This window comes from Haliaeetus leucocephalus, unplaced genomic scaffold, assembly GCF_000737465.1.
Source record: "Haliaeetus leucocephalus isolate CR32 unplaced genomic scaffold, Haliaeetus_leucocephalus-4.0 Scaffold140, whole genome shotgun sequence".
NCBI lineage: Eukaryota > Metazoa > Chordata > Aves > Accipitriformes > Accipitridae > Haliaeetus > Haliaeetus leucocephalus.
This window is the reverse complement of record NW_010972576.1, coordinates 9,606,129-9,627,997: the sequence shown is the minus strand read 5'-3', so window position 1 is coordinate 9,627,997 and position 21,869 is coordinate 9,606,129. Positions and strand designations below refer to the sequence as shown.

The following is a 21,869-nucleotide window of genomic DNA, read 5'->3' as shown; positions in this document are numbered from 1 at the left end:
GGGATCCGAGAGCTGTGCTGTGCCTCCCCCTCCTTGACCCCCACCGAAAGCCAGCCACCAGTGCAGGGCCTGAGCTATTGCTGCTGCACTGTAGGAAGTACAGACATCCTCTGAAATACTCTTGAGAAGAATTTGCAATTTTACTTATACCTCCCAGGGGTACAATGGAAGTTTTAAAGTTTAGGGCTGAAAAGACTTCTTAACAGGTATCAAATTTAGTGCCAGCACACAGTTCCTCATGAACCAAATGACACATCCTCTTCAAACTCTCCTAGGAAATTTGGCAGTTCTTATTATTAAAGCCCCTGTCATTACCTTAAAAGAAAAATGTATATATAGAGAAAACTGACACGCTGCCTGGAGGCTGCTGGTGCTCAGAAGGGTAAGTCTTAGTGGCAGAGGAAAGGGGACAGCAAGGTACCTGAGCACACATCAACTGGCTGCCTAATGGCATGGCCAGATGTGTTTGTTAAGATCTGCAACACGTGAACGAAGTCATCAGGGTGCTACGACAGGTCCATCATTCAAATGTTACCCAGGTTTTTTTTCTGTATTATTCGTGCTATAGCCACATACCTATTTTCAGGATGGACTTGAAGCTTCTGTTTTCAGAGAGAGTGTTAGGCAGAGAGTGGTCACAGGTGCCGTGTGGGACCCCAGGTGGCCACTTTGCCATCCCAAAACAGCAAAAAGCCAATCTCATTCTGCAGTCAGACAACTCACTGCTGCACATGTCTTTGTTTTGCAGAAATTTTCTGCATGTGAAAAAGAAAGGTCTCAAAGACCTGTTTCTTTACAGTGCTTTCAGTCGGTTACCCTTCTCCTTCACTAAACTGTACCTGCACAAAATGCTTTTTTGAAGGCATCTTGATGTTGCACTATGAACTACCGGTATAACTTTTCTCATCAAAACCATTTTGTTCATACGCAAAATCTTAGATTTCCTTGAGTCTGGAAAGAATAATCCTGAACAGGGTTTCATCTTCTGTGGTGTGGCTGGAATTAATTTTTTTAAAACCCCGGCAAATGTGCATGGAGTTTCTAAGTGATGTGCATTTTGCCACGCTCTCCACTAATATTTCACTATACCCAAACTTGCATTTGTAAGAATAATTCTGATTTTAAATTGCATCTGTTCAAATATGTGGGAGCAGTCACTCTTCTCTCTAATAGGTATAGGCATCACCTTACACTTGTAAAATTATAAACACAATATGAATCAGTGCAAGCAAGTGTACCTCAATGGCAGCACATTCCTATATAATACTTGTTTAATTGCATCAATTTAAAATCAAGTATATATTGAACATTTTGTGCTAATTTAGCTGTAGCCTAATATAAGCATTTCGCTTTCTGGTTCCTTGGTAACTGGAGGCTCATTCCGTACTGGAAGGACTGCATCCCATGCAAATACACAGGCACTAGCTGGTAGCAGAAGTTTGAGGCTGGGAGCAGGGGAGCTGTCAGCACCAGCCCCACACCATGCTCAGGGCACTGCAGCTTGTGTGCTTCTTCAGTGCGGTGGGTACCAGATAACGAGGTGGTCATCAGCTGCGGTCCCACATCCCAAACGCAGGTACATGACCACTAGGAAGGAACATCACCGCGGCTTTGGTTCTCACAATGTTCTCAGTTGTTTCGGGCTTCTTTTTAGCACCTCACAAACTGCCTGTGGTCTAACGGGGCACTCCATCATGATCAGCTACGGGAGTAAATTACATCAGGGAATTTAATTTTTGCAAGGACCTGGATGTCTTTTGATGGCACCTCAGCATTTCAAACTGATCCCAGGTTTAATGCCTTTCTTAAGTAGCCTAACTGATGGATAAACTCCTGTAGAGACTGGAGTACTTCACAGAGCAGGTGAATATCGTTGCAGTCTCCAAAGGCCACAATATTTTGCATGTGTTAATCCCCTGGAGAACAACATAGCCGAGGTCTCAAACACAGAGTGTTTTTGGAAATCCCAAATGCCTAAGCTTTACCACAGTGTTATCTTGACAGCAACTCATGCCCCATAGCATTGGAGAGACAGGGTGGGTGTTTACACCTCTCTATCTGTTTTCCTGTCTCTCTGGAAATTGCCTGAATGTTCAGAAAAGGTAATGAAAAGCCTTGAACTCGTGCCCATGCTTCCTGCACTGAGACCAAAATCTCCTGTAAGCTTGCCAGACCTTTTACAGCTGCACCCTAGGGATTTAACACTATGCAGCTTATGGGTTTATGTGAAATTTCGTAAAAGAGAAGCCCTGTATTTTCACATAAATATATTTATTTGGGGAAAGATCAAGAAATGCCAATATATTTCAAGCCAGTTCCCTACTGCATTAAAGAATGTGAAATATTCATGTGAACATTTGCTAATCCTATACAGTGAAACCTATTTCCCTCTCTATTTAGCATGCAGGCTGCAGCAGCTGAAGGTTGTTCAGCCTTTTCATTAGGGAGAAAAGTAAGGATGATTTGTGAAAACTACATGGAAGTAATCACAAGGAACAGTACTGAAGGGTTTTTAGAACAAAACCTTGTAAGCTACCTTGTAAGCATGCTTTCTCTTTCATGTGTTTGTTTCTTGTATGGTGTTTCACAGCTTCAAACTGTGATTTTATATTTATGGACATAATTAGAAGTGCAATATAATATGCTTTCATAATACAGAAATAAAAATTTAAGGGGCAGCACACACATTTTCAGAATATATATCTCAGGCTCTCTAAATTCTTCAGTAGGTAGCATCACTCCAAGCAAACTGCAATTTCTCTGTTCAACCATTACTCCTGATAATGTAATGAGTTACTTTCTCATCAGTGCTAAGTTTTGTGTATCCATCCAGACCCTCTGTGGCCCAATATCTCACACATAATCCCTTTCTTCATCCACCTGAACTCTGATAACTATAGCAGAAAATGGAAAATGAGGAAATCTGAGTGCCTATGATCCCTGATTCCACCAGGGAAAAACATCTGACCTTGGGAATTCATTTAAGTCTCCTTATGCTATGGATTCCCTAAGCGTTAAATGGAAATGGCATTTACTTTCCACTGAGAGATGCTAATATTTAAATATTGCTTCGAAGATCCTCAGATAAAAAGAACTATATATGTGCAAATTTTTATGCTTCTTTCTGCTTTCCTGCAGATTCAAGATACAATAATACACTGAAGTGCTGAAATTTTGTTACAAAATAAAATTGCACTTGGAAATGTCAGGTCTGCACAGACCAGTGATCCAGAAGTCACTAAAGGCAGTGTATCAGAAGAAGATGTAACCTAGCCTCTCCAGGTACTGAATACTGTGACAAAGAACATAATCGCTTACCAGAACCAGCTGTGACCATTTCCCCCATGTACCCAGAACTGTAACAAGTATATAAATGATGTCAGAAGCAGTCTCTAAGGGGTGGTTTGGATATATCCACCTTGACTTGGAGAGCAGTGGCAGCGGGGATGAAGAATACTCATCTGTGCGGGCATGAGCCATGCCGTGCCACTTGGCAGTTTCACTATATTTAGTAACAAAGGCACAGCTTATGAAACTTCCCTGTGTCTTCAAATTTTTATACTCAAGCTTACATGGGTAATGCTCTGAAGAGGATGACTTAACACCTTGACTAGTACCTGAGATCTCTAAGAGCTGGAAGCATTACAGGAAGAAATTTTACTCCTTTGTCTTGCATGAAGACCCTGAACATCACAGAGCCAGCCTGGTCATGACTGGAATATTAAAGTATTCAGTAAATAATTGCCTATAATGCTAATTGTAACATATAAAGCACATATATATTTCATTGAAATTAAATTTTTCATTGATCCTCTGAACTTTTGTATTATGTTACTGCTATGTCAGCACAAGATTCAGCCAAATCACCCCCAACATGGAACAGATTCAAAGAATTCAAGTCTTCTCTGTTCATGCAGTATGTGTGAGCAGACCGCCATTCCTCTGAATCTGCATATTGTTACTTACTGACTACTTTTTGCCCTGCCTCATTCTATGGACTGAAGTCAAAGGCAATAGCCTGAATGAAGTATATTCATATGCCATAATGGTTCACATTCATTATGGCAACCACACAAAAGAAATTTCATCACAGCAACTGTAAAGTTTTGTTACGTGTATCTAACACAAACCATTAGAAACCTGGGTGAGAGAATAGGTTCAGAATGAAAAAGGATCATGAGATTAGCCCACATCTTCTAAAAGCCAGACCGCAGATATTACACTTTTAAAATGTTTGGTTGTTTTTCACATTTCACACACATCCTGATTTAGGAATCAATACTAGACCGAAGCACAAATACTGCAAAGGCACAATACATACAATTAATCTAGTATTTCCGATCCTAGTAGAAACACAGTACCAGAAGCATCTCTAGAGATCTCACTTTTGTAGCCCAAGTGATTGATTAGTGCTGGGATAAGCATCTAAGCTCTTGAGTACTAACAGGGGTCTTTTCACTGAAACATCAAATGTTCGTGTTCATCCCCTTCAGTTTTCCCATCAGTGTCCAAGTTTACTTTTTTCTCTTTAAGAAAAGGCTTCTGTAACAGGAAGAGTTGAGTTATGCTGTCCCTCTATAGCAAATGAATCAACTATTTCCTCATTTTCCTGCTAATTAAGTTCAGCCTATCTCAGTAATGTTTTCCAAAAGAAACGAGAACAATTCAAGTAAGAGCAACAGAAAATATTTTTAACGCAGTTTCTAGAAAAGGGAGTAATCCTGTGTCTCTGAGGAAATGAATGTCTATGTAAGAAATGAAGTGGCTTGCAAGCACAAGATGTTTTCCCTTCACAGAAAATTAAATTAAAAGAAGGGCCCAGAGCTGAGAGAGACCTTCCCTTAGGACCTGCTCCTCCTTCTCCAAACCCTTACCTTTGTGAGAAAACATCTCGGTAGGGGCTGCCGTGCTGCAGTGCGATCCCATATCCTCTGTCCGCAACAGTGTTCCCAACCGTGTAAAAAGAGCAGTCTGCATCATTGATGGCCACGTACTCCAGTACCGCTGCATCCCATACAAAGGCATAGTTCCCGTATTTCACCTGCAGTAGACAGAGGAAGAGCTCAGACTAAGGACTGTCAAGTCCAAAAGGAGGTCAGCGCACCTAAAAATGTGGCAGTTTCAGCACAGTTTGTTCGTTAAAGAAAGTGAAGCTTGGGTGCCCAACAGCTGTCAGCACAAAAAGTGCACCGTGACTGCTGCCACGTGGTGCTTTGGCCAAGCATCTCAGCAGAAATGGAAGAAATGTGATCTGAGAACAACATGCTGTCAGTGAAACAGCGCCGTGCAGGAAACCTGTACTGTCCCTCTTCAGGACACAAAGGAAACATCAGGCTCCCACCATCAATGCTAACTTCCACCCCAAAATCCCCCTTAAGTTTTTTTCTTTGAGTCATAAACCCCACCATTATTTAGAGGGAAGGTAGGCATTCACACTGGGAGAAGTGTGGGAGGGTAGGCATAGCTATCCAGATGGAAGACCACCGTTCAAGATGGTTGACATTTCAGTCATTTCAGGTTGCCGTAGACATCATGAACACCCATTTGTCTTTTGGGCTCCGTGCACGATTGTGGGCAAGATCATGCCAAGCAGATTTTTGGGGATTATTTTTCTCAGCATGAAGGGTTTTCACATATCTTCAAAAACTTTTGTACAGCAAGATCATGTAAGCCATTTTAACTGTTTGACTAAGACAAATCCAAACCAACTCACTGTATTGAAAAGCTTTTAAAGTAACATTTTACTATCCATTCACATTTGAAACAAATCCAGATTTCTCTTTTCATTTAAATATATGGGATATATACAAAATTTAAACATTTTTTCAGCATTTATTCAGAAGCAAGCTTATCAAAATAAGCAATGTCAGTACATCATTTAGATTAGGCTTTGACAACGTAGATTATGTTTTTAAAGACTGTTTACATATGAAAGTTACTGAAGCAAGCCACACCGGCTGCTTGCTCATGAGATGTAGTGCAGAAGGAACGATTGCATTTGGGACACATTCCTTTTAATGCATAATGAATCTGAATTACACACTGCAGGCCTGGAAAGGGAATATTTCCTATTTCCATTCATAGGCATGGTATGGGGAGGATTTGTGCAGATTTTGGAGCAGAAAGGGAGCCATGTTATCTGTGGACTTTGCATGATTGGCAGGAAAAAGAAAATTCTTTTCAAAATACATACACACACAAATGCAGGACTGGGTCAGTTTTAATCTTCAGGCTCTGAAAATGGCCAATAATGTTTTTTTTTTTGCCTCCCAGTGGAGGTTTAGGTCTATCTAAATGGCTAGGGAATAAGGCATAGAAGTGAACCCACTGTTAACAAACAATACAACTTGTATGCTTGTCTTACAGGCACTGCAACTCGCAGAGCTCTTCCTAGCTTGGGTTATTCTGATCTTCCTGCAGGCACCACTTGGCTAAGAAATAGATAACATGACTGAGAAAAAAGCCCTTCCTAGGAGCGTTTAAAAGGATAATGACTCAGACTGAAAAAGTATCATGATGTGCAGACAGCAAGGGAGGGAAACAGGAGACAAAAGCAGAAGATCAGAAGGGGGGAAATGAATCCTGAAGGATCAGATGGACTTTCCAAACAAAGCAATTAGGGAAAAGTGGGGTTCAAAAGACAAGTAATTCTACAAGTGGGGACATAACCTTTGAGGTGATGGCAAGAGCAGTGGGTTATGTTTTGTCCTAACCCACCCTTTTAATGTCCTAGTGCACTGAATTCACATAAGTGCTTGTGAAGAGACTTATCAGCTGCTCAGCTGGTCAGGAAAAATTCTCTTGATTTGCCTGCCTCGCTGTAAAACAACTCACAGTGAGAATATATAGAAGTGGTAAAAGCACTTACTGTCAATAATACCTATGATGAAGTGGTATATATAAGATCCTTAGAGCAGACCTGATAGTATCACAGTTCAGGTTCCCACAAAGATATTACTTTTCATAGATAAGATCACAGTGAGCCTCAGTTAAAGCACATGGGGCAGGAAAGAGATTGAAGAACCAGAAGGGATCATCCCAGCCATCTACCTTCAACATACGATTGCTCCATGCAATAAAATAGATCCTTTTTAGCATTCTTCCCCTATCCATTTACAAATCTAGGGAATTCAAATCCATGGAGCAAACCTAAGTTGCAGTTGTCATGCTTGTAATCACTCTCTTTATGGAACTACTCCTCAGTCTCACAGTTTTCATTGCTATTCAATGTATTTATTTTTACTATTTAAAAAAACCAAACCAACTTTCTTATGTCATTCCTAGTTATTTTTCCTTTTGCAGTTCTAAATATGCTCACTTTGGGGGCTGACACCTTTCAATTATTGATGAACTTTTCTGTTACTTAGCTGAACTGGATATAACTTTCTTTAATCTTTCTTTGCAAATCTATCAGTTCAGTCCTCCCATTAGCTGTGACACTACTTTTGAACTACCTACAATTCTTAATTTTTATATACAAGGAAAACATCTGCCTCACTAAGAGAGAATCAGTTATCTGGCAGCTCAGGAGGCATTATGATTCCCTTTTTAGCATACCCTTCTCCTGAGATTCATAGTCTAAACCCTCTGCCCATGGATCTTTCACACAGCTTAAGACTGGTTTTAGCCTGAAGATCTAAGAATAAAATTTTGCTAGATTAGAGCATAACTGCAACACTGCTGATGTTTTACAGATTTGCACCTACAAATAAGGAGTAGCTATCGTATGAAAAGCTTTGGGGGATGATGCTCTGTGTGAAAGGAGAAGGGAATTTCGGAACAAAATGTCAATTAAAAACCTATATCCTTCTCTCTCTCCCTTTTACTATGAGAAGCACTTATTTTGTAACTTTCCAATAGCTATGCTGAAGACTTCCACTCTGGGCCTCAAAACAAACAGCAAAATTCCAGCTCTGCATTATGAGAAAAAGTTAAGGAACTTACAGTCAGTCAATTATGGGGGCTAAATGAAAGCAAAATATCCTGGACAAAGAAACAGTTCTTTGTAATATTGTCATGGTTTCATCCCAGCCAGCAACTAAGCACCATGCAGCTCCTCACTCACTTCCCCCCCGACCTCAGTGGGATGGGGGAGAGAATCGGGGGAAAAAGATAAAACTCGTGGGTTGAGAGAAGAACATTTTAATAGAAAAGAAAGGAAGAAAATAATAATGATAATAATGATAATGATATTAATAAAAGGATTGGAATATACAAAACAAGTGATGCACAATGCAATTGCTCACCACTCGCTGACTGATGCCCAGTTAGTTCCCGAGCAGTGATCCCCCCAGGCTGACTCCCCCCATTTTATATACTGGGCATGATATCACATGGTATGGAATATCCCTTTGGCCAGTTTGGGTCAGCTGCCCTGGCTGTGTCCCCTTCCAACTTCTTGAGCCCCTCCAGCCTTCTTGCTGGCTGGGCATGAGAAGCTGGAAAATCCTTGGCTTAGTCTAAACACCACTGAGCAACAACTGAAAACATCAGTGTGTTATCAACATTCTTCTCATACTGAACTCAAAACATAGCACTGTACCAGCTACTAGAAAGACAATTAACTCTATCTCAGCCAAAACGAGGACAAATATATACATAACTCAATTCTTGCAGAAGATCTGCTTCCCTGATTCTACATTTCCACATCATTATGTTGGCATTTCGCACTGAGATGATAACATTTCAGGATGGTGGCAAATTTGAACGCTGTTCATACACCACCGCACAGCCCAGGACAGCCAGGGAAGCATTTGTAGGAGGGCAGCATATTGTCATACAGCAGCAACCCCAGCTTTCCAGTCCACCAGGGCATGGAGAACTGACTTTTCAGTCTCCTTCCCCGTGGCATCCCGCCTGTCAGTATAGTGGAGGCTAAAAAGGTTTTTTGGAGTATCTGATGACTATTGCTATAGGAGAAAAAAAAAATTACGGGCAAAATTGAACCTGTTCATCAAGGTATTTTGAACTCATGCACTACACTGGTCATTAAGTGAAACTGGGAGGTACGGTACCAGACACAAATGCTTGACTAGACTTAATGGTTTTGTGAGCAATTCCAAAGGAATTACTGTAAAAAGAGTTGTTACACAGAATAGGGTCCATCAGCACATAGATGGTAAAACTATTTCTATAAGGCTGTTATATTTCTATTTTCTATCACTGTGCATTTACAAGATTTTTATTTGCTCAAGCCCTGCCTGTAGATATTAGTTAAAATTTATCTTTGATGACTCCACCAAAAACCAGTTGAGTTATATGAGGAAAGCATTTAAAGCCATTACACTGTTGCATATGCACATATTTTATGCCAACATCGATGTGGGTAGTATTTCTTCTTACAGCTAACCCGTTCACGCAGAGTAGGCTGAATAACGTATTTGTGTAAGTCCAGCATTCTAAAACCACATTTTTAGGTCTAGAAAATTAAAAATTTCAGAAAAAAAAGATTGTAAGTAAACAACAACCAACTATCGCAATTTTTCACACTTGAATTCTTGGACAATAACTTTTCTGTTTTTTAAATTCTTCTTTAAAAGAAATACAAAGAATCCTCATGAAAGAAAAATTGTACACAATAGGCTGCAGGTTAAACAGAACTGGCAGTTATTTTTCCTGCAGAAGTCTTTTCAATATTTCATCATAAATAAAATGTGTTACCTGTTATAAATACAATGCAACTTTAAAGGCCAGGGAAATCTTAGTTAAGTTTCAAATGATTAAAATAATATTAATTTCCTGGAAGAAAATCTGAAACTTATTAGATAAAGATGATGAAGCACATTTTCTGAATATCCTGTGCCTACACCCTGGTGGCACAGTGGTGATGCTTTTTCTACTCATTTCCATTATGAGTCAGGTGCCATCCTTCCCCACCGACTGCTGTACACCTTTCCCTGTCTATAAAGTTGTCAGTTGTATTTTAGCCAATTTAGTTTGTATTTTTAGCCATGAACAGAAACAGACTCTTCCACAGCATAGCAGCAGCGACTCCAGCTCTGACCTAAACCCAGTCAGGGACACTGATTAATCACGGGCTCCACACAGCGCTTTGAGAATAATTTTCACCAATATGGACAATTCCACTGCACTGACTACACAGGGGGAAAACGCCATCCGATGCCGCTAGCCCTATGCCTATCAGTGTGGACCTGAGACTTTGGCACATATAAATACAGAAATTAAATTTTTGACATAATCTTTGCATATTCAGCAAGCATGCAGTAGCTGCAGCCTGCAGGGGGCTGCACTCCATTCTACAAAACAGCCTCACCAAGGCTGCTATTACATGAGGAATGAAGAAGAGGGAACAAAATTGAATGAATGTTTGCAAATATACGAGTCAGAGCTAATATATATAATGTGGATATTGTATTCTGAAATGGGAAACGGCAAAGATAAAATTGGTGGTGGAAGCTTAAATCTAGATTTTTGTGTTGTCAGATGTTGCCAAACAGTTGATGGCATTCACAACGGAGTTTTTTTTTCAGCAGAAGGGAATGGAAACACACTGATCTCCATAATCCTCCTGCAAGAGGCCAATGAAGTTGCTGTTTATCAGACTGAAGCAGAAATCAGATCTCTTCTGCCTTCAGAGAAATTCTCATTTGCTAATTTGTTTTCCTCCAGGGACAAAAGTTTCAAGTCTTGGTTTTGTTCACAAAGGGCACAATTCTGGCTAACTTCTATTTGGATCCCAGTGAAATAAAATCTCACATTTCATCTTTGTTGAATAAAACATACTAATTTACATTTCTCTCAAAACTGAACTTTCTGTAGTTCTGAAGTACAATTTTGGAGCTTCTTGCCCCACACTCCCTTGCAGGCCAGCACGTGTGGCTGATTTACATAACTTAAGAGCGAAATGTAGTCATGTGATCGGGGAATATGAATCTGACCGACAGCTCTCTGCAGTGCATGATGGAGTTGGATTCCCATGGTGGTATTAGAGCACAGAATAAAAATTCCTATATACATAAGACTCTATTCAGTCATCAAGGCAAGCAGCTAATTTAATAACAATAATAATAATAACAACAACCATCACCCCCCTTTAGGATGTCATTTTGCAGGGTATATAGGAAGATAGGGGCACTAAATTAAATTAAATTCAAGGGGCACTATTTGACAAACATTGAAACTTGTTCTTTGTACTTATTCAAACAGAAAAGTGTGGATTCATTTCTAAAAGCATTATTGAGCTAGTGCCCAGGGGTGAACAGCCGCAGGAAATGAAATACCGGGGAGCTTAGGGGAAGAAAGAAGAGGTTAGAAATCCCAGCCTCATCTCCTCTCCAGTATGAAGTTTATCTTTCATTACATTGTCGTATCAGCTTCAGTGGCATGTCTATTTGCTTCAGATAAAACTTAATCAGGAAAAGCATTAATTCCTCATATGCAACCTGCCACCAGCTTCTTGAGAAAAGCCTAATGATCACACATTCACTTGTTACACTGGGCAGACCTTGAATAATTCATCTGGAATTAGAAGAATTACTTGGGTATGAGAGCTCTGTAATGAGAGAGCGCCTTTGCGTTAGAATTTTTCCAGTGCGCAGTGCATTCCCATTTTGCCACTGTAATTAAATGCATCTTGTAAGTTACAAGAAAGAAAACAACAAGCAGAGCAAAACAGAGTGGAAACCAATCAAAGGTACAACTTCTGAGGGCAGTGGGAGAACAGAGCCAGCTTCTTCTCCAGGTAATCACTGGAGCAAAGCACTAAAAAGGCAGCAGATCACGCTGATTGCTGACATGCAGCTGAACCACAGGTTCGTTACAGCTAACATTAATTTCAGATGGAAGAGAAATAGGAGGAAAAAAACAACAGAAAAAAAAAATCTCAGAAAAGCAGACCTTTGAAAGGTAAGGAACCAATTTTTTTTTAATGCCAGATTCTCATTTATTTTATGACAACTAAGTGCTGCAGATAGTAATGGAGACTATTTTAAGGGGATCACCAGTGAAGGTCATGTACAGAAATGATATGAAAGCACTTCAGGTTCCTCAAAAACTTAGATCTGTGGTAGCCAAGTGGTAGTCTCAATAATGAGGCAAATTTAAACGAAATGTCACTGAAGTGACTTCCCCCTTCTGATATATTTGTATTTTTGTGGCAGCTAATCCCCAATAAAGAACATTTAAATGAGAAAATGTACACAGATAAATCCTCTTCATTTGGGTGAAAAAGTAAAATTCTGTAGATTAAAGTATCATGAAGAAGATAAATGCAGGTGAATTTAGAGAAGCAGCATCCCTCTTTAAATTAAATCAATCCGGCACCACACTAACTGAAGGGTTCTTGTTCCCATTCTTTAGAATAGAAGTAGAGTCAATCGAACTGCAATTCTTGGGCAGCATCCCTTATTCAAAGAAATACTCATTGAATACCAACTGCAAGGATAGGAAAATCATCAAAAGTCAAAAAACTACACATCAAAACCATTCATCATCTGAAAAAGAACTTTAACCGCAAGAACATTCTTTGCAAAACTACCAACATTACTGAAAAATCCTCCAGTAAAAGCTCATTTGAAACAATACAGTTTCATTTTAGAAACTTTTTTAAAAGAAACTGACTTAATTTTCAGTTTTTATATTCCTTACACAAGAGCTCTGACCGCTTTCATAGTGGTAATAGGATTCAGGATATCCCACTACTCACGCAAAAGGATTTAACTATCTTCTTTTGAACCATTTTATCCTCCTCTCTTCGATAAGTATCTCCTGCCCAGGTTTGGATGGAGCCAGCTTGGCACTGCAAATCTAGACACAGTACCTTGAAGCTCCAAAATAAATGCTTCCCAGCCTCTCTTTCTTCCCCCTTTGAAACTACAATGCACAACAATTTAGCTTGTTTCCCCTCATTTTGGTACCCTGCAGGAGACAAGAAGCACTAACTGCTGGCAACCTGCACTGCATCTCACAAGCTTGGACTGGGGTGTGAAGGAACAGGTTTGGATCATAAAGCTCAGTGCTTCCACATCAGTTTGTTTTCAGATAGACTTTGGTGGTCTTGGAAGCTGCTTCTTCCTCTGGAAACCCTGCACAAAACCATCAATCTTCTCTAGAAGTGAATCTTCCCCTTAAGTGCAGCTGTTCATGCGGCTGTGGAAAGAAGCAGACTGAGATTTGTCCCAAACCCTTAAGTTTTCTACCTTTCAGTGATACCTGGCAGCCCACTTCCCTGGGAGTTCATTAAAGGCTACCATGGGGTGTCTATAACTAAGTATTTATTTCAGGCTATAAGTTCAGGCTGCTGCGCAGACTGGTGCCATGGATGGTTTCCAGCAAAACACTCTGGAAAACCTGCACAGAGAAATTTCTGCCCTATGGTATTTCCAGCTAAAGCAACCATTCTAAGCCCAATCAGGTCTTCTGCAGGCGAGTCAGTCCCTTCTCAAGCAGGCCCAGATGGGGGATGCTGCACAAATAACTGGTCCTGCCTCCCCAGGTCAGGGCATTGTTAAGAGCTGTTATTCCTCTAACGTGTGGGTTCCTAATGCCATCACACCGCCCCTTGTCACTGGCTTGTCAGGTCTTTGGAGACCCCACTGCTGAATGCATTTTAATTCTCAGGAGAAGGTACTTTGAACCCATAGGAAAGGAAAACATTACAGATCTGAGCTAAGAAGGTTTTCTCTTTCTTTTGCAGTTTAGGAACCATGGAAAACATCAGGAGCTGTGGGAGGAGGAAGACCAGTGCAGCGGCATTTTTCACTCAATTCAGACTGCCTGCTTGCTATCGCCGTGCAGACAACTGAGAAGATGATGCAGTCTAACAAGTTGTCACGTATTATCCCCGTCGTCCTAAAAGCTAGCTCCCCTCTGCTGCTGCCCACCCCGCAGCAGGCTGCTAGGGGGAGCAGCGTGCCAGGGCGAAAAATACAGACAGCACATCTCCTGCAATCCAAAACACTCAGCATTTCGTGCTCACCAACTAGTAAGTCAAATCTCTCATATAAAACAGTTAATACACAGAATACGGTTATAGTCATTCAAAACGCACAACTCGGCCTCTGCCTGGCAGAGCAAGTCCAGGTAAAGGAGCAGGCACCCAGGTTCTTTATGTACAAAGGTACATAAAGATATAAATGATGTCTAGAAGGAGTTTCAAGCTCAGACAGCACCCAAACCAGTGTAACTTATGCATCTAAGCACTTTTCACATCCAGCTAAGGATTTTATATGTTTATTGCAGCTCTAATTTCAGGTGATAGTTGGGCTTTTGCATCCTCACAGAGTGAAATACTTACAGCCTTTGCCTTAAAGTGTACACAACTTAGTTCAGCTCTGGCTACAACCTGTGCAGGTATTTCCACTTATTCAAGGCTATAACATTCATTTTGCACACCTTTGTAAATAACCAATGAAGTGCAAGTCACAGACTCTCATTATATTTGTTTCTAATTCAGCCTGACCTGCCCACACAATAGCTCAGATGCCAGAAATGAGTTTACAGTTGACAGAACTAGGAAACAGCAGCCAAACATCAACTAAAAAACCCCCAGAACAGCCTGTTGTAAAACAATCACTCAATTCCTTATCATCCTGGAGGATTCATTCAGAACTGATATTTTTCATGAAAGATTTCTAATCCCTTCTTTCTCCTGAAGCAGAAATCAACAGAAATTCCCAGGCAGTGCACTTGACACAAACTCAGAGAGATAATGTTAAACTCAGAGCTTTTGCTTGATGCAAGCGATAAATGGAGCTGGACAGAAACTAGTCATCTTTCTGCACAGGGAGTTGCAAGATTTCGAATTACGGAAAAGAATCACAAATTTTGAGACCAAACCCAATAAAAAATCCAAACTGGAGAATGTTTTGTTCCAAAAAGTTGACTTTGACCTAAATTATTTCCCTGCAATGGATTAATATTTCAAAATGAAAAAACATTTTGATCAAAAGTTAATAGTTCAGTATGGAAATATCCTATGATGACATGTTGACAATTTTAGAGCTTTTAAAGATAAACAATGTCTTATAAAAATACTTCCTTCTTTACACAGTTTCAGTTTCAATTACTGTAATTCTCTAGTGGATAAATCCCTAATGACAAGTCACTCTGATTTACTTGATCTATATTTGTAGGCATCTTAAAAAAATCTAAACATATATAAATAGAATCATTAATATAATAAGCAATTGTGTTTCCTACTTCACTCTAGATTTCCCATAAGTCTGCTAAATCATGGAAACTTATGTCTCCTTATGTTTCTCCCAAGCCACTCAGATTCAAACTTGGACAAAATATGCTGTGAAATCTCATTATAACATAAACAAGAAGAATAGTTCTTTGGTAAAAATACAGTGCAATTAGTCAGCCAGTCTTATTTATTTTCTTAATTTGAGTTTGATGTGTATACCCTGTGTCACTAGTGTTCTTTTGAAAAACATAATACAGCTGGGTTAAATTCAAGTACTTGTAGTCCTACCACATTAATAAAAATGCCACAGAGTCTTTGAGATGAGTAATGAGAAAAGTGGAGTTAAAGTACTTATGGAATGGAAAAAATTATGGTACAGGGTTTTTTCAATTTTAATTGTGATGATACAATGCAATCAGCTGATTGGCCTTCTTAAAATAAAGTAGCAGTTCACCTAGAATTAGGAACATCAGTTGAGATTTTCTTAGTTACACAATGCACTTGCAAAGCAGGTATTTGTGCATGCAGTGTGGACAGCTAAGTGCCCAGTTAATCATGTACACCAGTAAATGTCTTGCATGAATGAAATAATTTCATTAGTTAGCACCAAACAATGGGGAAAGAAAATGTAAAACACAAGCAAGAGCATCATAAAATCATCAACTTGACATTCTAGCACTTCATCCAATGTGCGGCAGGTATCACCTGGCCTCCGTGTGGAGGTGGCTTGAAAAATGCCGCTACCTTGTTAGGAAATGTAATCTCCTTCAGTGTCATCTTATTTATTTTACCTTGGACCTTGGACTGTAAGAAGTCAATTGGACCTTGACTATAAGAAGAATGAATATCTAAACTGACGGTTAAGTTAGTCACATTTATATCATAACCTAACTTAAAAATAACTTCTCTTTTACAGAACTATGCCATGAGAGGGATAGTACGTTGGATACATATATACTAAATGCAAGGAAGAACTGCAGTTTTTCCCTGGCTTTGGAAGAATTAGAGAGAAACCACAGTACTTCACTGCACCTGGGAACATGTGAGCTGCCAGCACAGTGACAAGGGTGGAGAAAAGGCCTTACCTTCTTTGCCAAAGCAAAAAAAAAAAATTTACTTGCCCAGGTCTATTGTATTGTCATGCTCCTCGTTCCTTCAGTATGGATTTTTAAACAGAAAACAATGAACACAATTTTCTTCACTTGTTTAGGGAGATATTAAAAGGATGCTACACAGCTGCTCACAAGTTGATGATACATGTCTGACCAAGTTCTCAGGAAAAGCAGCTGCATGCCTGCATCTGTATGCACAGCTCACACAAACAGCTATGCAGCTGCACAGTGCTCTGTGTGTAGATACATCCCCTTTCTGTGTTCAGTTATATTAAAACATCATATGCAATGCAACTGCCCACATGTGGGTTCTTCTTCTGAAAATATGTTCCCTTCAGACCCAAATGGAAACCATAATTCCTACTGATGGACATCTACATCAAGTCCAATGTAGTATCTTTGCTGCTATATCATTCATGCTAAATTTTAGAAAAAGTTTAATTCAGAAGGTGTATACAAGAAAGCAGAGGAAATACAATGCCAGGAAAATATATCCTCCTTTATCTTATGTATGGCATATCTATGAAGAGCATATTTTATTTTATCTGAAGAAGATAAAACCATAATAATACTTTCTCTTGTCTCTTTTGACTTCTTTTTAGCTGTGTTTATTCTTTTTGTCATATTTCAAATTATTTAGAGCCCAATAATGCAAGTTCAATGGGAATCTAAGGCCCAGTACAGGCATCTGCATTTGGCAGCTACTGAATAAGTAACAGTCAGTTCAATGGACTTACTCTGTACCTACACGGGGCACACACTTGGAGCAGAACCTAGGTCTAGCAATGTTCAAGCTGAATGAACCGAGAGATAAAACACCCTTACTGTAAGGGCATAAAATATGGCAAAAGCATAATAAGAATAAAAAAAAAATCTACAGATTGTGTATAATACGATAAAGATTAAATCAAAACTGCAGTCACATAATGTATGTAAAACTTGTCATGGGGTGTTAGAAACACCTCATAGCTTACAAATTTTATAGAGTAGTAATAACTAAAACATACTGAAAGCCATATAGAACGTGTGTGATATAATCATGAAAGGATACAATACAATTTGACAGAGTATCTGTCAAAAAGTGTACCATGTAAAACTCTATGGGGACCGAAGAAACGACACCAGGCCTAGGACTATTATTAGAAAGAAATTCAAAACAAACCTTCTGCAAGTTTCTCTGTTATTTGGATGTAATTTGTCTTTGTTCAGCTAGAAAAGGATCTGGATGTTACATAATGTTATGCAAAGTAGTTCTTGCTCTTATGAGATTTTCCCTCCACATTACTCAGTTCATGAAGTCTGGAACAGTCAAGTCAGCTTCCAAATTGGTGGATGCAAAAACAAACAGAGCCGAGGTCTACAACTGTTTTCAATGGATGCCAAATTTGAGCTAATGGTTTCTCCTGTTGGATGTAAGGAGCAATTAACTCTGAAGATAAGAAAAAGGGTGTTGTAGAAAGACAGGGCAAACCTTTGATGGGATGTTCTGGGAAGGTGGAGAAACATGTGCAGAAACCAGTTGATGAGAGGCTGAATTGGTTGATTCAAGATTTTGAAAAGAAGGACATTAGTTTGGGAGTGGAGAGGTACAGTAAGAAGGTTAGTAAAATCCATCAGATGCAAAGAATTTATGTGATCTTGAGTTACACGCTTGGCTGATGTTTCCGCTCCTTTCCACTAAACTTCATTTTAATTTTGCAAAACCGCTATTAGGTCTGATAACGTGGGGAGACTCTTAACAGCACAGCATGAGAGGACGTATTCAGAAGTACAATTCTCTAAATCAGGATTGTTGTTGGTATCTATGGAAAGACAAAATAATACCCTGAGTCTTTTCCATAACTGCTGTCATTGCCAAACATATGTTATGTGCCAGTATTTTAGCCAGAATTTTGGTATGAGCTCTTTTGATTTACTTTTGGATTTGTCTACTTCGATTCTCTTCTGTGATCTCATGTCATGTTTCATTTTTTGTTGTGCTGCTTTCTGTGTTGTGTTCCATCTGCTGCTCCCTTTGTTAAATCCAAAATGATTTAACGATCAAGCTAATCAAGAATAAGATACTGTTTAAAGAAAACCATCTCCTTCATTTAGCTTTCAGCACAACTATAGCATAAGCGAAGATGTTCAATTTAATAATAGCATCATCTGAAGGACTGAAAGCATTTTACAAACATTCATTAACTGATGCTTACATTTTCTTTTGTGAGAAATTGTTCCCACCTTTGCTGTTTACACCTGCCCCACCTGCACCTACATTATCATGTGTTGTCTCCAGACTCTGCTGTGAGCTGCAACATTTAGGACTCCAAGAGAGATTCATATAACAACTTGTGTGGGAAGACAAGACTTTAGCAAAATTTTAGCACTTGGGGCCAGAATTTTGATTCTGAAGATACTGCTGCTTATAAGCACCTAATCTTTTTAATGCCAAATTCTGCTTTTGAGCAAGCAGTAGCTGTGTAGCCTCTCTTCTATAAGGGATGAGCAGAATGGTGTCCTCTCATACCAATGCTCAGTGAAGACCTATGAATAAGGTGACAGGGTACCAGTGCCCATCGAGAGGCTCAGTCCAGCAGCCTCCCCAGGGCACACTTGAAGTGCCACATAAAACACAACCATGCTCAGAACTCCTGCCAAACATGAAACAAAATTTAGAGGTTTTTAGATTTGGATTTGTCACGTTCCTCTGACCACCTGCAGTGTCGGAAGCTACCCCACGCCATTTCTCCATGCTGCAGGACACAGATTATTTTTTTCAGTGTCTCTCAGAGGTCACAAATTCAGACTGTTTTGGACCAAGGTATGTTGCAGTACCTTGGATCAGTCACAAAGAAAGATGTCCTGGCCATCCATCTCTTACACAAAGGAATACTCAGGAACTGCAGCCAGCACTTAATGGAAGATAGATGAGAAATTTTGACGTTTCCTGGGATTTTCTATCCTGGTTAGGGACAAGACTCATTGATGGGAAGGTGCCATGTCCTACATTTGTTTACTCACAGGTTGAGAATTCTTGCGGGGAAAGTCATATGTGCTGGTTTTGGTTGCAGTACAGTTAATTTTCTTCATAGTAGCTAGTATGGGGCTATGCTTTGGATTTGTGCTGAAAACAGTGTTGATAATACAGGGATGTTTTTGTTACTGCTGAGCAGGGCTTACACAGAGCCGAGGCCTTTTCTGCTTCTCATCCCACCCCACCAGCGAGGAGGCTGGGGGGGACACAAGAAGTTGGGGGGGGGGACACAGCTGGGACAGCTGACCCCAACTGACCCAAGGGATGTCCCAGACCATATGGTGTCATGCTTCAGCATATAAAGCTGGGGGAAGAAGAAAGAAGCGGGGGATGTTCAGAGTGATGGCGTTTGTCTTCCCAAGTAACGGTTACATGTGTGGAGCCCTGCTTTCCTGGAGATGGCTGAACACCTGCCTGCCGATGGGAAGTGGTGAATGAATTCCTTGTTTTGCTTTGCTTGCGTGCACGGCTTTTGCTTTATCTATTAAACTGTCTTTATCTCAGCCCACTAGTTTTCTCACTTTTATCCTTCCAATCTCTCCCCTATCCCACTGGCGGGGAGTGAGTGAGTGGCTGCGTGGGGCTTAGTTGCTGGCTGCGGTTAAACCACAACAGTATTACAAGGAAATCCCGTCCCGAGGTCAGAGCAATAAAACAACCAAAGCTTTGGCTCTTTGATTGATGTTATGACCAGAATCCCTTGGTACTTACAGACTTGTATAATACAGCTGCTTATCTACTGTTTTTTTCATTACAGATGCATTCTATTTTCCACCCATCTTGATACAGTCCCTGGCATTTATATCCCTCCCTCTGTTATATTCAGCAGGGAATGGGGCCTGTTTTATTTGATTAACGAGCCATTCTGCAAACAGCCACAAACACCAATCAACCCCTGTGCAGTGGGAAAGCTTTAGAGCTGGGAATGGTAAACAACTGTCTCCTGCCATTGCAGTCCCAGTGAGGGAGTTGTGCAGTCTATCTAGATTGGGTATTTTATGCAGACTGATAGAAGAATGAAATGTGATTACAGCCTGGTTAAAATGCTTCTTAAAATACTCTGTGTGGCAGTTTAATCCTCTCCTCCCATAGCCTGGCTATTAAAAGAAACTGATTTATTGTAGTCACATTTTCAAACCGGACAACTCTGCCACCTAATTCAAATAGAAAGAGACATAAAGTGCTTGCTGGCAATTTAACTAAAGAGAATAAAATGGTGGAAAAAACACAAGTAGCATTACTCTCCAGCCTAAGGAAAGATTCTGGTTATTTAACAGAAGAATTTTAGCTTTATTTTTAGTTGACACACTTTAAGAAAGCCAGCTTACCTACCTGGCATACCTTCCTCAATGCTGTGCTGTTACTTGTAAATTTTTAACTTGATGGCTGGAAAGTTCACTCCATTTACATTTCTTTCCAAGAAAAGCACTCAGAAAACATCTTCTCAGTCGCTTGAATAAGATCAGGAAAAGACAGTAGCAGGAGGCATTGTAATATGTGGTATAGAAAAAACACATTATTTTGTTTGGCTTTCTAAGGATTTTGTTGCGTATGAAAGGTGCCAGGTTAATGCCAGAGAATGAAAGGTCTTTTATGATTTTCATTTGTCACTGCCTATGCAAGTACACCACTGACACATTGCAGTCTTGCAGATTTGACTAACAGGAGAGGGAAAACTATTTTTCTACATCCATCTGATACTCTACTCTACTCAGCTGGGACTGCCACACTGGTGACACTAATGATGCAAAACCTGCAGGAGCTGAAAATACTGTTTAGGTAATGTTTAGAAAAGCTCCTCTGCACACCCACAAAGGAGCTCAGAGGCAATGTCAGGAGCGAGAGCCCAAATAATGCCCTGCCAGGCTACTCCCTGGTCCATCCCAGGAGCCATCCACAGCCCGTATGCACAGCCATGATGTGCATGCAGAGTCCCATTTTAGTTCAAAACACTTGTCTTCTAGATTTCAGAGCCCTGCACAGGTGTTAGGAAGAAAGCTGTGTGAAACTTCTGGCTGAATGAGATTTGAAACCCCCTGAGATATTTAGTGGGAGTTAAAGAGGTGTGTTTTCTTTTCACATTGCTCCAGAGGAGGCAAGTGAATAAGGCTGGAGAGCAAAGCACCCGCAAGAGCTGCTGATCATGTCCTGACACCAGAACTTAGCACAGCCCGACAGCCTCTGCACTGGAGACTTTCTGTTTACTATAATTGTCCTTTAAAGAAATACGCCCCTACAACCCAACCTCAGGATTTTGTTGGCATGAGTATGGTTTAAGTCCACAAAAGTTAATCATATGTTCTGGCACTCTGCTGAGTAGCACACCTTTTTTTTTTTTTTTTTTTTATAACAACTATCCAGTTTGAACCACCAGATCTGGTGCTTCAAACTGGTCCTCTTCCTCCTCTCTCCCGCCTTAAACACAACATAAACCTTTTTTTTTTTCTTTCTCAAAACACTTGGGGTTCAATAAATTGATATATTACAACAAAATGCAGTTTTACTAGAATATTTCCCACTATTTATAATCTGATGACTAAGGACAATGTCAAAAAACAGCCAGCAGCAAAAGTCTGCTCAGTCTCCACTCTCC

General features: G+C 40.1%; 1 protein-coding gene across 2 annotated transcripts in view; it reads right to left on the bottom strand.

Moving 5' to 3' along the window:
* The window catches only part of GRID2 (glutamate receptor, ionotropic, delta 2), a 734,176-nt gene that overhangs the window by 63,780 nt on the left and 648,527 nt on the right, over positions 1 to 21,869 (bottom strand). For both annotated transcript variants that reach the window (XM_010586162.1, XM_010586163.1), the window contains one exon: positions 4,875 to 5,041. In XM_010586162.1, the coding sequence (XP_010584464.1) occupies positions 4,875 to 5,041 (167 nt within the window). The remainder of the gene's footprint in view (positions 1 to 4,874; positions 5,042 to 21,869) is intronic.